We start from the raw sequence: 15,277 nt of genomic DNA, 5'->3' as shown, positions 1-15,277 counted from the left end.
GGCTTCGTGAGCCAAACTAAGTTTGTTTTTGTTTTTGTTTTTGTTTTTTTTTCTAGAAAAGGGTAACCTTCTTCCAGTTATCTGCGACGGTCCTTTCAACGATTGGTTTGTAAGGCGAAGCTTTGCTTGCCTACCCTCCTGGCTGGGGTTTCATGTGCGCCGAACGCAAGTACCAACAAACGGCCTTGTAGGTATAACCCCTTTATGTTTACCGACGAAGCAGTGCCAGTAAGTGCACCTCTGCTCTGCGTAATAAAAAAAAAATCCTACTTAAAACGAAAATATGTCTAAAGCACACCGCGCTCTTAAGAGGAAGCTTTAGCTCGGGTGCTCCTATGTGAATACATGTAAAAGGAGCATTCGTTTTTCTCGTCAACCACTGCACCAAATTTGCCGAGGTTTGTTGCATTTAAAAGAAAAACTTAAAATATAGTGACTGTTGGTTTCAAATGTTCGAGTTAGGTCGTCAATTTATTAAAAATTGGCCAAAATCGAAAATTTTCACAAAACGAAACTATCAAGTTTATACCTGTGTACCTCAACAACCAAAAATGATAATACAATTCTGTGAATTGCATTTAATAGTACATCTAAAGCGGACGAAATTTATATGTTACACATCAATATACAAAATTTAGTAATATGGAAATACAGCTTTTGCAGAACCCTCGTAACCAACGTAACAAATTCACGTATGATGTAAAATGACACATTGAATCTGTCCGCTTTGAATGACCTAATGGATGTCGTTTACAGAACCGCGATATCTGATCTTGATGCAGAGCTATGAATTTGTAAACTTCGTGCTACTATTTTTTTCAAGCGGTCGAATATTTGAAAATCTTTTTAACAAAACTCAAGCCCTAAATCGAAATTCCGCTTCTAACAGTAACTAGAATTTAACTTTCTCTCTCAAATGCAATAAATTTCATTAAAATCTGTCCAGGGGTTATCTAAGAAAAATGTTTTTACATTTAACATGTATTTGAATAGGCCGCGTCGGAGTTGGGCCCGAGCTAAAGCTTCCCCTTAAGGCAATAGCGTGGAACATTTAATAGATTCTTTGATTTACTTGATTTTCTCTGATGTAGCCATTCGGTATGTGCCATTGGGTGTGCGTTATTTCTTCACCAATCCTCAGAATTCGCTCGCGCCTCTGTAACACAATACTTACAGAGTCTTTAGGTAGAGCTAGATATGCATGTTATCCGTGTGTACACAGGTCATCGCCATTGTTCCCTTTACAAACATCACATCGCCTTCATCTTCTGGACATTTCAGCGTAGACGTCCCACACTGCGCGTTCGCCTGATTTGGTCTACATTTCGGCGTAGCTTGCGAGTGGTGCAGTGCATAAACATAACTATCTAACGCCAATGAAGTTGTGACCTCTGTGGTAGATAAAGATTGCGTGATTACACGCTGACAGAATGAAAGTAAATAATTGTGCCCATCGACGTTAGTTGTACAGCATTTGACTAGCCGCTTCACCAAAAAACGTCGCTTCACATAAATTCCAACCTGTGCGTGTGATCTTCATATTTGTTGCATGCTACTTACCTGCGTACAGTTGTTTCATAGGCACTGGCGCAGTGTCGGAACAGTTTACGTCAAATGCTCTCGCCAGCAGATTTCGCATGAGAGAAATGTTGTGCGTCTCGTCGAATACCATGCAGTGGTGCCTGACCTGTGCTTGTTGTATGCAGGATTCGAATTCTCGAATGGCACTTGAAGGGAAAAAGGAAATTTACAGCAGGGCTTATAATCTTCAAACATCTGTCCATTTTTCCTAAAGATGCGTTCCACACTATCCCAGTCCTGTCGTCCGCCGTGCCAAGAGGTCTAGTTCACTGAAGAAGTTGTGTATATTGCATGACGAATGAATAGCCGGAGAAGGGACTTTAATTGCGATAGAATATTCCAAAATGGGACATCTTACACTATTGCTAGTATTAAAAAGGTTGATGAGTTAGCGCAACTGGTGCTAAATATAAAATAAAATGGCCTGGACAGATTCTGCTAAATTGACACGGGATGTCATTATCAGGCAACGGTGCTTTTCTTGCATAAGCTATCCGAATATTTCGGATAGAGTATGTGGCTGTACAGAAAAAGAACGAGCTCTACTGTGAACGGCCTCTATGTGCGGCCTGTCAGGACAGGCAAACTGTCCTGACAGGTCGTGAGGCAGAGAGTAGCAACAACACTGGAGACCTGGTAAGATAAATTCACATCCTGTTTCTCACATATCGTTATGCATGGGAAGGTGAACCCCAGAAAATCACCGGATGAAATTTCATTAAGACTGTGTGGCAGGCATATTAATGAAGGCAATGAAACCAGCGTTCCAATTGTACTCACATGCATGCACTAGACTTGGCAGCTTTGGACACGCTGCGCGAGAGGCGTACGGTCACGTTGTACAGTGACGCCACTTCATCCATGATACCTCGGTCACATCGCTTCATGTCGATGTGGTACATGTGTACATTGCACACTGCAAAAGGGCGGCACTCAGGTATAACTTATTTACCTCTAATATGCACAAAAAGCTAAAGCACAGGATAATGCGGAGTAAATGGGGCCGCGTGCTTCCTTCGAACAGCTTAATAAACACTTTTTTACGCACTTAACTGCTTTCAATTTTTACGCCGTTATAACCACACCATCACGGTCGCAAGTGTGCAACTATTCCAACGAAGCACACAAGCGCCAACTCCCCTAAAGGTAAGTTCACACTATAGCGGAGAAAACGCGTGCGGCATCCATCGTGCGTTAAGTCAGTATGCCGGGAGCGTGGAGTTTGCGAAATGCGGCAGTACCGCATGGAAACCGCTGGAGTGGATCCAACACCACTTTTTTGTGGTAGCCACAAAATGAGCACCCAACAAAAATAGAGTCATGTAATCAGGTGAACAGCGATAGGGCGGCTTTTTTTTTTTTTTTTTTACTGCCTTCGCGACGCAAGCCGCGTGTACATGGATGTATCAGTAGTGTGTCACATTTCTTAGCACATTTCGCTAATACCTGTCCGACAGAGCGTGCATGTGGCGTACCCCCCTTCGTCCGAAAGAAGACCGTTTTTCGGTTGTTTGCATTCCACTGGCGAGTTGAGTCTCACACGGCGGCAGCCATCTCACTTTCCTTCTCTACCTTAATGCTATACGCCAGCGTTTACATGCACTGCGTGAGACAGCTTACCCCATCTAGAACTACCCTCACCTGTCGCATTACGGCGACTCGAGTTCCATGTAAATGGCGCATTACCAGTGTTTGCATGGATGCGATGCGAAGCTACAAGCACGCACTTTCTCAGAAGTCTCGAACAGTACAAGATAAACCGGGGCGTCGGAGGGTGTCGCATGAGTGTCGCGCCCGCAAGACACGAGTAAGTGTGACTTTCATGGCGCGGGTCTGCCGCGAATGCACATGCCGCACCCGTTTTTCCCGCTAATGTGGCAGTACCTTAAGAATATTCAGTATTTCTTTTATTGTGTGCTGCAGTAAGATGCGTCATTTCGTTACAGCCCCAAACTGCGTTTCACACCTCCTATGCAAAGCTGTGCACGCATAGAATGTGCGCCTGTAGCGATGCAGCATACTTAGCGCTCACCGCTCTGATTCTTCCGACGCTGAGCGTCTTCGTAGCCATCGTCTTCCATCTGCATGTAGCGACTTCTCTGGAACTTCTCCTGCTTGGCGCGCGCCAGCTTTCCCCGGAAGAACGGATCATCTTCGTCATCTTCGTCTTCAACCGCAGCGCGCCGGTTCGCACGGACCGGCTCGCCGTCTTGAACGCCGTCGTTGACGCGCTCTTCGTCCGAGGCTTCCTCCTCGTCGTCCAAAGGGTCGCCCACAACGGGAGCATCCTGCCTACGGTTGCGCCGACGCGGAGCTCTCTCGACCTGTTCACTGTCCTGGTCGTCCTCAAAGAAGCTGGCGTCCTCACTGCGGTCGTTTGTCTTGAGCTTTTTTTTGCTGAAACCTTCTTCAAAGCCGTACTCATACGAGCTGCCCGGTCGAATGGGGCCTTCGTCGTCTGAGTACGCATGGCCCTCCTTCGCCGTCTCCTGCGGAGCTTCGTTCTTCCTCGCTTTCGAGCGACGCTCCCCGTCGTCCGCGGGCTTTCGTGGCGGTAGCTCGTCATCCCCGTCGTCGCCGCCCCTGCGCAACCTCCTCCGGCTCCCGCGCCCGCCGTCTCCGCCCGAGTCGCCACGCTTCGTGTCTGGCTTGAAGTCGTAGTACTCCTTAGCATCCTCGTCTTCGTATTCCACATTCGGGGGTGGTAACGGAGGAGTCGGCATCGCCTTTGCTGGATCGTTGTAGTAGTCGTAGTCCTCGCGGCCCTTGTACGCGTCGTTTCTGTTCGGTGCCGCCTTGCGTCCGGCGCCACGACGTCGTCTACTGTCCCCGTAGTCGTAAGAATCTGAATCACCCTTTCTGCCGGAGGACGCGGGCGGCCGTTCACGGTGGTTTCGCTGCGACTTCTGCTCCCGCTTGCGCAGGTCATCGTAAAAGTAGTCTGCCGACTCGCTTCCGGCGGAAAACCGCGGACTCATCTCCCCTTTCGTGCGGCAGTCGACTCCGTACTCTTCCTCTAAAAGCCTCTTGTAGGTCACCAGTTGCGCACTCAGGGACATGTCAGTTTTGCAGGTGCTCCCTTGACTGGCGTTGTCGATACAGTTCTCAAAATCCTTGATAAACCTGTAATATATAAATATATATTTAGCTTTATTTATTACACTAGCCGCGGGAAGGTAGCTCTAAATAGACAAAGGTGAAGCTTGTACTTCGACAATAAAAGTACTGAACCACTTAAGATGACTTATTTTACAGAGGAACCATCTTCAGCTGACAGTTTATCCATGTTTGAAGGGTAGCACGAATACCTAGAGGGGGAAAGCCACTGACAAGATAGCGCTTGGTCCTGTTGCTCTATTTCATTCTTTCATCCTGTGTGTCCTGTGTCTTTAAACATGGATCAGTGACAACTTAACCAGTTTACTGTTCTCCTTGACAGTCTATACAGAGTCTCTGGAGGGGCAGAGGCTGAAATCGCCTAAGGAAGGCATCCGACCCTTTTCAGCGTTCTAGCGGCGATAGCATGAACAACGACAGATTTTTTTAGCAAGATCATATCTCATTTTGACAAGAAGCAAGAACACCTTTACATATCAGTAAGATATTGTTAACATCAGACATGACGTCACAGTATTTTACATGTGATTACAAAGTATAACCACGTGGTGAAGGTATATGTTACACATTTCATGCTGCAAATACATACAAACTGGGATACATAGCGCAAGAATGACACAGGGACAAGCAGGAACATGGGACGAGCGCTATTTAGGGAAGGGCCAAGGTACTAGAAATGCACTTTAGCAGGGAAGAAGTTTGGGCGTGTTGGTGGGATACATAGAAACTGGGATACGTAGTGCAAGAATGACACAGGGACAAGTAGGAACACGTCCCGTGTTCCTGCTTGTCCCTGTGTCATTCTAGCACTATGTATCCCAGTTTATATGTATCCCACCAACACGCCCAAACTTCTTCCCTGCTGCAAATACATGTATGACTCGCAGAAAAAGGTATGATAACGGAAGAATAAAAAAAAACAATAAAAGCAAGAAATTACACAAATATTATATAGACGCCTATCTTATTTCTCAAGCGATTACTATGTGCTTAACGTGTTTTGAAAACGTTTAAACAATTACTAAAATACCCTTCATGCTTGTTTACTGCATTATGTTGTCTGTTATGTTTTCTGTGTTTTAATTAGTGCGTATCGTGTGCGTCCGTTGGAATCTGAACCTGGCAACGTTTAACGTTAGAACGTTACCTAGTGAGGCGACTCTAGCAGCGCTATTGGAGGAATTAGAGGGCAGTAAATGGGATATAATAGGGCTCAAGGAAGTTAGGAGGACAAAAGAAGCATATACAGCGCTAAAAAGCGGGCTGTCCTGTGATACCGGGGCTTAGCGGAGAGACGAGAACTAGGAGTCGGATTCCTGATTGATAAGGATATAGCTGGTAACATACAGGAATTCTATAACATTATGAGAGGGTGGCAGGTCTTGTTGTGAAACTTAATAAGAGGTACAAATTCAAGGTCGTACAGGTTTACGCCCTTACATCATGTCATGATGACCAGGAAGTCGAAAGCTTCTATGAAGACGTGGAATCGGCGGTGGGTAAAGTCAAAACAAAATATTGATGCCAGGGTAGGCAAGAAGCAAGCTGGAGACAAATCAGTGGGGAAATATGGCATAGTCTCTAGGAATAGCAGGGGGGAGTTATTAGTAGAGTTTGCAGAACAGAATAATATGCGGATAATGAATCCCTTCTTCCGCAAGCGGGATAGCCGAAAGTGGACGTGGAGGAGCCCGAACGGCGAGACTAGAAATGAAATAGACTTTTACTCTGCGCTAACCCTGGCATCATACAAGATGTGGACGTGCTCAGCAAGGCGCGCTGCAGTGAATATAGGATGGTAAGAACTCGAATTATCCTAGGCTTGAAGAGGGACCGGAAGAAACTGGTACATAAGAAGCCGATCAGTGAGTTAGCGGTAAGAGGGAAAATAGAGGAATTCCGGATCAAGCTACAGAACAGGTATTCGGCTTTAACTCAGGAAGAGGACTTTAGTGTTGAAGCAATGAACGACACTCTTATAGGCATCATTAAGGAATGTGCAATTGAAGTCGGTGGTAAATCCGTTAGACAGGATACCAGTAAGTTATCGCAGGAGACGAAAGATCTGATCAAGAAACACCATTGTATGAAAGCCTCTAACCCTACAGCTAGAATAGAACTGGCAGAACTTTCCAAGTTAAGCAACAAGCGTAAGACAGCTTACATAAGGAAGTATAATATGGATAGAATTGAACATAGTCTCAGGAATGGAGGAAGCCTAAAAGCAGTGAAGAAGAAACTAGGAATAGGCAAGAATCAGATGTATGCGTTAAGAAACAAAGCCGGCAATATCATTACTAATAAGGATGAGACAGTTCAAGTGGCTGAGAAGTTCTATAGAGATTTATGCAGTACCAGTGGCACCAACGACGATAATGGAAGAAAGAATAGTCTAGAGAAATTTGAAATCGCACAAGTAACGCCGGAAGAAGTAAAGAAAGCCTTGAGAGCTATGCAAAGGGGGAAGGCAGCTGGGGAGGATCAGGTAACAGCAGATTTGTTGAAGGATGGTGGGCAGATTGTTCTAGAAAAACTGGCCACCCTGTATACGCAATGCCTCATGACCTCGAGCGTACCAGAATCTTGGAAGAACGCTAACATAATCCTAATCCATAAGAAAGGGGACGCCAAGGACTTGAAAAATTATAGACGGATCAGGGCCGGTATTCTTTAGCGATGCCTTTTCCTATTCTATGCTTTTTCAGGCTTTTCGCGCTTGGCCAGTGGTCAGAGCGACGGTCTGCCCACATTATCAACGGGATCAGGCGGCCGTGTGTGGTGGATGACAAGAATAGCATAGAATAAAGCATAAGGCATCGCTACAAAATAGCGGCCCAGCTTACTGTCCGTTGCCTACAAAGTATTTACTAAGGTAATCGTAAATGGAATTAGGAACACCTTAGACTTCAGTCAACCAAAGGACCAGGCAGGATTCCATAAAGGCTATTCAACAATAGACCATATTCACACTATCAAACAGGTGATAGAGAAATGTGCAGAATATAACCAATCCTTATATATAGCTTTCATTGATAAGGAGAAAGCGTTTGACTCAGTCGAAACCTCATCAGTCATGGAGGCATTACGGAATCAGGGTGTGGACTAGCCGTATGTAAAAATACTGAAAGATATCTATAGCGGCTCCACAGCCACCGTAGTCCTCCATAAAGAAAGCAACAAAATCCCAATAAAGAAAGGCGTCAGGCAGGGAGATACGATCTCTCCAATGCTATTCACAGCGTGTTTACAGGGGGTATTCAGAGGCCTGGATTGGGAAGAATTGGGGATAAGAGTTAATGGAGACTAATTTAGTAACTTGCGATTCGCTGATGATATTGCCTTGCTTAGTAACTCAGGGGACCATCTGCAATGCATGCTCACTGACCTGGAGAGGCAAAGCCGAAGGGCGGGTCTAAAAATTAACCTGCAGAAAACTAAAATAATGTTTAACAGTCTCGGAAGAAAACAGCAGTTTACGATAGGTTGTGAGGCACTGGAAGTCGTAAAGGAATACATATACTTAGGGCAGGTAGTGACCGCAGATCCGGATCATGAGACTGAAATAATCAGAAGAATGAGAATGGGCTGGGGTACGTTTGGCAAGCATTCTCAGATCATGAACAGCAGGTTGCCATTATCCCTCAAGAGAAAAGTGTAAAACAGCTGTGTCTTACCAGTACTCACGCAAGGGGCAGATACCTGGAGGCTTACGAAAAGGGCTTTACTTAAATTGAGGAGGACGCAACGAGCTATGGAAAGAATAAAGGCGGGTGTAACGTTAAGGGATAAGAAAAGAGCAGATTAGGTGAGGGAACAAACGCGAGTTAATGACATCTTAGTTGAAATAAAGAAAAAGAAATGGGGGCGGGGGGGCATGGGCAGGACATGTAATGAGGAGGGAAGATAACCGATGGTCATTAAGGGTTACGGACTGGATTCCAAAGGAAGGGAAGTGTAGCAGGAGGCGGCAGAAAGTTAGGTGGGCGGATGAGATTAAGAAGTTTGCAAGGACAACATGGCCACAATTAGTACATGACCGGGGTAGTTCGAGAAGTATGGGAGAGGCCTTTTCCCTGCAGTGGGCGTAACCAGGCTGATGATGATGATCGTGTGCGTCGCTTGGAAAACCATAAAGTACTTCAATGCTCCGTGTGTGAAGCGTGCTTTCATACATTAAATGGAAAACCTTGAAATATTGCACCTGCTCTACGCTTCATGTCATAGAAAAGCTGTTCTGGAATGGCACACCTTCGGTTTAATATGTTCAAACCAACAAAATCAAAGCACATTTTTCTTTTCTAGAAAGCACGAGCGAGACAAAGTAGTGCGCAAGCAAGACAATTATTTACGAGTGCAGGGGCCCTATAATGTAAAACTATTCCGATATGTTTTTATTCGAATCCCCTGACGTCAAGTTTGCGTAACCGCCGACAAAAGCATCGGGCGGTCACCTGCAGGCTTGTCTGAACAGACAAATCAAACGCTCTCCTCGTTTATAGTAGGTCACTTTTTGCTTGTTTGAAGAACAAATAACATTGCCTACACTGAGTGGTTTGTCTTATCTAATTGGCTGACAAGAGGCGAGGAGCACGCTCAAGTGGAGAGGGTTTCTATGTGGCCGAGCCAGTGCACTGAAAATCGATAACCGGATGAAGAGAGTGGTGCCGGCGTCTATGATTGGTCCGCTTTCCTTTACTTAGCTTGCGGTGGCTGGTAGAAAATCGCGGCGACATGCAACGGAAGCTTAAGAATGACGCTAAAACGGATCCTCAGCAAAGAAGAGTTGGAAGAACAAGGTCATAAATGTGCCGAAAGTGCTCTAAAGCGTTACACGGCCACGCAGAAAGCTTTATTGTATGCAAATAAACCCATGCTCCCCGGCAGGTGCGAGTAGCCAGTGCCTGAGCAATTGGCCGCAGCCATATTTTATTCCTTTCGGAACGGTCTGTGCAGCCCGAAAACTATTGAACAATAGCCGAGGGCTAATGGCGAAAAGGCGTCGTATCAGAAATAACTATTTTTCTTTTGTTCGGTCAAATCATGCATAATCAGTGTGTACAGGTCATATCAGATGGGGAGCTATCGCGGTTTTCGTGACGTCGCGTGACAGACAGGCGAAGTGCGAGTAGTTCAAAAATGTTTTTGACCAATTGCGGAGGGCTGATTGCAAAACTGGAATAGTTTTACGTTATAGTGCCCCAAGTCACGCAAACGAGCCGCAAGAACAAATATGTAGCGAGAACAGGAACATTAGCGGTGTGGATAAGCAGATATGTTTTGAGGAGGTCCCCACGGCAGAAGTTTTGCCAGGGGGAAAAGAATTAACATCCACTATTAAGAACAAAGCGTGAAAGGAAGAGTTTGTTGCATCGTCCTCTTCCTGATTTGATTTTCGCTGAATATATTTGCTTGTCCTATCTTTCTGACTTCGAGTTGTAAATTCGTTCTCGCCCTTCTTGTTATAGCTCACTTTGTAGAGCGACTGCTTTGGATACGCGGTGGTACCGGGATCGATGCCCACTAGGGGCGCTATAACGTAAAACTATTCCAAACTTTTCTATTCAAATCCTGCAATCAGCCCTCCATGATTGGTCAAAAAATTTTTGGGCAACCCTCCACTTCGCCGGTCTTTCAGGCAACGTCACAGAAATAGCGAAACAACCCCATCTGCTATGATGTATGTACACTGATTAGGCATGATTAAACCGAACGAAAGAAAAATAATTATTTCTCATTTGATGCCTTTTTCAACATAATACTCTGCCATTGATAAAACGTTTTCGGGCTGCGCCCACTTCGCCTGTCTGTCACGTAACGTCACAAAACCACAAAAATTCAGAGCGTCAAAGTGACGTATACGCGTTAAGGAGCATTAATATACCGAACAAAATTGAATTTTTTTTCCTGAATAGCCAGAGGCTGCCCTGTTCCGAAAAGAATAGAAAATGGCTGCCCATCGATTGCTCTGGCACTAGCTACTGGGAGCGGCCGCGGAGCGTGGATTTATTCGCGTATAATAAACATTTTTTCGTGGCACTATAGCGTTATCGAGCCCTTTTGGCACGTATGCGACATCACTTTGCCAACTCTTCTTTGCTGAGGATCCGTTCTGGCAGCATTTTTAAGGTTCTGTTGCGCGCCACCGCGATTTCCGACCAGCCACAGCCACCGCAAGCTAAGTAAAGGGAAGCGGATCAAACGCTGACGCTGGCACCACCCTCTTCAGCCGGTTATCTACCTTCGCTGTGCTGGCTCGTCCCCATCGAATCCCTCTCCACTTGAGCTTGATCCTCGCCTCTTGTCAACCAATTTGATAAGGAAATCTGCTCATTGTAGGCAATGCTATTCGCTTTGAAAGCAAAAATGTGACCTTCTATAAACGAGGAGCATGTTTGATTAGGCTTTTCAAACAACGCTGCGGGTTACCGCCCGATGCTTGCGTCTGTGGTTGCGTAAATTTGACGTCCGGAGAAAGAGATTGGAATAGTTCTACGTTATAGGGCCCCAGAGCCATCTTTCGTCCTTACAACTGCACATATTTCTTTCTGAGTTTCCTTTGTCGCTTCATCATAGCCTACGGGTTAAGGACAATGTTGTTTAATTCCTCTTTTGGTGACAGTTTATCGCTGCTGCCTAGACAAGTGGTTGCCGGAAGACATGGCAATCTCCTGGTTAGCTTTGTTCTCGATCACTTTCAGGTGGCGTTCCCCGTCCACAGCCATGCTCTTGCGGGGCGTACGAAATGCGCTTGAGCGCGATTCACACCAATTCACCCAGTGTATGAGCATAGCGTGGCTAAGTACTGCCGAATCGCACCACTCACAGAATTGCTGCCGGCGAGCTGCTAGCAGTGCGATTTGTTGCAGCTCAAACACGTGACGGTCATCTGCGGACTGAGTCGGCGACCTGTCCTTTCCTGTTAAGCCGCCTTTATTAGCGGGACTACAGCGAGCCGTACATTTATCTTACTCCTTACACATCAAGTTTTGCATGCCGTCCGCTTGCATGTTCATCGCTTTATCCACAAAAAGTACAGGGCGTAAGTTTACTAGCGCAACCAAACTAACCCTTCGAGCTGCTAAAGCATATCTTAGCCCCCGTAGCCACATCGTAGTAAGCATTGTTGTACTCACGGGCACACCTCTTCCTTAGTAGGTCTGCGGCGTGACACTTTTTGATCCATAAAGTTTTGGAAACCGATAGCACACACGAGGGCCTTCTTCAGAACAGCAGACTCATCGCACTTGTCTCTTTGCATGGCAATCTGCGCACTGGCCTCCAAGGCCACTGCTTCAGAAAATAAAATAAAAAATATACTCAAAACGTTGTGAAGCTTTACAACCGAAATATGATGCCTGCTATTTGAGCGCCACATAACCCTCGCACCGAACAAATGATTAATGGTCAATGTTTGTAGAAAAGTGCGAGCCTGAAAATTTAACAGCAGCAGCTGGATTTCATTTGTCGCCCTTCCCAACGAGCGTCACTGTCGCCTGACAACGGAGTCATCTGTACGGGGAAAGCTATCGGCATTGTTCCATATTGGATCGTGAAGTGTACCTAGTCAACAATGTCTTCTTGTGTCATGTCTGATGAATGAGCTGCAAATAAAACCGAATTTAGAAACAGGCCTGTAACAATGGCGGGACGCCAAGTCGCATGGTGTTTATTGATAGTCCAGCGCCTGTCAATAAATCGCGCACACCGATAAAGTGAGCAGGTTTCACGGTATTTCGCTGGACATGGCGGGCTCTTTCACTTAATACTTGAACAGACCTTTATCAAATACAACCGATGCTGTCAATTTCTCGCAAAAATAAACCATGTCATTATGATGAACCGCCAATTCTGGACCCGCGCTGCTCATGTGATCTATCCGACATTTAGTGGTCTTAGAGTCACTGCAAACACGTATTTTAACGCTTTTTTTCACGTGCTTTCCCCGGACGCAGAACAAGCTTCTACATTGTACCATTAGCAGTTTCTATTGAAACGCCATCAGGAACATAGAGAAGCGCTCACACCTACATCCACAGGCATCGAAGATCGTTCAGAGGCACCGCTGTGATTTGAGCAAGAACAAGTGTTCAATTCTGCGCGTCTCACAGGGCCGTGCAACTCAAGCAGAAAGTAGTTCGTTGGAGCCTGTGGAAAGTCGGCGGCTCTTTTTCAAGAAATATGCGTATGGACACAGCCGAGCGCATCGTCACATGGGATTCTTTTTAGGGATTTTATAAGAGCGCCAGCGCGAGGTTATTATAAGCCTGAAATCCCCAGCTATACAGCAAAACTTGCTCTTGCACAAATACATTAACCTCGTGCACTTTCTGGAGTCCAAGTTCGCTGTTGTTGTTACCTAGAGGCAACCATAAATGGTGCACTTTCTTTTTTACAAATACACGAACGCTCGAATGATTTCCGTAATGGTAGTGTCACATTCGCAGAAGTACGACTGTTTTCTGAATAATCTCAAGTCTCACATAACCTCTATTTAAGTCTCCTATAAATAGGCTCTTATAACTGAAGAAGGTAAAACCAAACCAACTGGCGAAGAAATTTAGCCAATTTAGATAATTAAAATAAATAATTTATTAGAGGAAGCGTATAGATCTTGGTCTGAGGTAATAACCCTCAATTATGCTAGTCTGCTCAAAGGTTCGGGTAACAGAAGAAAAAAAGAAGTTTGGAAGAGTGGCGATGAGGATAGGCAGTATAGGACGTGCTTATATACAACTTTGTGTCCGAAGGGCTCGTTGACAGCATTGAATCTAAGCCGCAGTTAATGATAAGATTTAAAGAGCCTTGACGGATCCCTAGGTTGCTGGCCAAGAGCCGAGTAGGACTTCACTCAACGGCCTGTTGTTCATTGGCGCTATCGACTTCTACTCTACGCACTCTATGTACACTGCTGTATATAATTTTTCTTCGCTGCTACTTGTCCAACGCTTTCGAGAACTTCCAGAGGAATTAACGCACAGCTATATGGCTTGTACAAGAGTTGGTTACCTTACCTAAGTGTTACAGAAGTATCAGGTTTTTCTCTCAGAACCGAATAAAGTGTGTGTATATATATACTTATGAGTGCATTCGAATTAAATAAATGCCTTCTCCTTCAAGACTCCTTCAAGCGCCTCAGTGCGTTTGACTCACGTTTTGGCTCGCCACATTTCCCTGAAAACGGTGATGTTATCTTTCCCAGGAGGGAGGCCGCATGCTGATGCAGAGCGGACTTCGTGCAGCCCGTCTGATACTCCAGCTTCGCCAGACAGTCGTTCACATCGAGTACGTGCCTGCAACAGAAATAAGTGTTAGCTCGTGGCCTGGTAATATATTTAAGGTACAGAAAGCGCAACGATAATCCGTTGAACAATTAGTGGCAGATCAGGACGACAAGCTGTGCGTCCAAACTGCAAGCTTAGCACGAACTTCGCTCTTTGTTTAATACCATCATGGCGCCTATCATAATCGCATGTCTCTTATAAGTCTCGCAGAGTGTGTTTCCGGGTATTCACGGAACGGAAGAGTTTGATTCCCGGCTTGCTAATCACTGTTAACGCGAAATTAATTCATAGTTCACCAGACTTCGTAGTCATAATAAGTGCAGTCGCAGTAATTAGCAATATAATGTAAACTCCGCAGCATATCTGCGTTTAGGGTTTTCTAGGCCGACCTAAGCGTGCGACAGGCCATGAGTGAGATTCACGTTAACTGCGGTTGGCATGATCGCTTAGCGAGGGCGCCCCTCGGTGTAGTGCAGACGTAGCGTGATGCGGAAGACCCTGTCGGCTCTACTCATGTGCCCATCACTGACCTTTTCTACTGAAGCTAACTGTCCTCTTCGAGCTCTTGATAATTATGCAACATCCGAAAAATTGTCGAATAATATCCACAACAGGCAACATTAAGAAGCGCTGTTCGCAGTAGAGTGGTATCGTCAGAGTTACCGCTACACCTGTGCATGGTGGCCTGGGTTCGCTGCCCGCTACCATATTACGATCAAGCATGTCTTAACTGTGTCATTTTTTAACAGGTAACGATTTTCAGTACAACGACGGGAATCTCAAATTCGCAAGGTTTTTTGTTCATAAGGGTTAATGCCACTGCCCAGCCGCTTTCGCTAATTTTATGTGGAGCATGGGGATTGCCTCATATTTGCTCTTGGGAACAATTCTAGCTCCATTTGACTCTAATTGCTAATAGTTTGCGTGGATGGTGGATCCCCCGACAACATAGTGGGGCAAATAAGCGGAGAGCTTCAGCACTACAGGGGAGGAGTTTGCGCACTACTTGATATGATGCTATGCAGGCCGCCAATTATCGGCATTGCGAATAACACATCTGGCATCACGATTGCCAGTCGCCTCTTTTAACGATCCTTTCTAGCCTATATGCGAACTATTGTGTGAAGACCCCATCGGCTCACAGCTCTCATAAATTACAAGGTTTAAGTAGAGCTGCGCATCAATAACGTCACACGCGTCCACGACGTCACCCCCGCGTCAATACTGTTAAGTGCAGGCAGTCAGAAAGCGCGGGCTTGGGCGAGTGTGCATGCGTGCGTGTGTTAGACGTCTGGGAT

General features: G+C 45.7%; 1 protein-coding gene across 1 annotated transcript in view; it reads right to left on the bottom strand.

The window, feature by feature from the left end:
• Positions 1 to 15,277, bottom strand: part of LOC142563825 (uncharacterized) — a 99,072-nt gene that overhangs the window by 29,604 nt on the left and 54,191 nt on the right. Inside the window, exons 14-18 of the mRNA XM_075674510.1 lie at positions 13,849 to 13,988; positions 11,832 to 11,985; positions 3,614 to 4,704; positions 2,362 to 2,497; positions 1,561 to 1,727 (exon numbers count right to left, since the gene is read on the bottom strand). Coding sequence (XP_075530625.1) covers positions 1,561 to 1,727; positions 2,362 to 2,497; positions 3,614 to 4,704; positions 11,832 to 11,985; positions 13,849 to 13,988 — 1,688 coding nt within the window. The remainder of the gene's footprint in view (positions 1 to 1,560; positions 1,728 to 2,361; positions 2,498 to 3,613; positions 4,705 to 11,831; positions 11,986 to 13,848; positions 13,989 to 15,277) is intronic.

The sequence above is a fragment of the Dermacentor variabilis genome, chromosome 1, assembly GCF_050947875.1.
Source record: "Dermacentor variabilis isolate Ectoservices chromosome 1, ASM5094787v1, whole genome shotgun sequence".
NCBI classification, from domain to species: domain Eukaryota; kingdom Metazoa; phylum Arthropoda; class Arachnida; order Ixodida; family Ixodidae; genus Dermacentor; species Dermacentor variabilis.
Note: the sequence above shows the minus strand (reverse complement) of the source record. Positions and strands in the feature narration are given on the sequence as shown.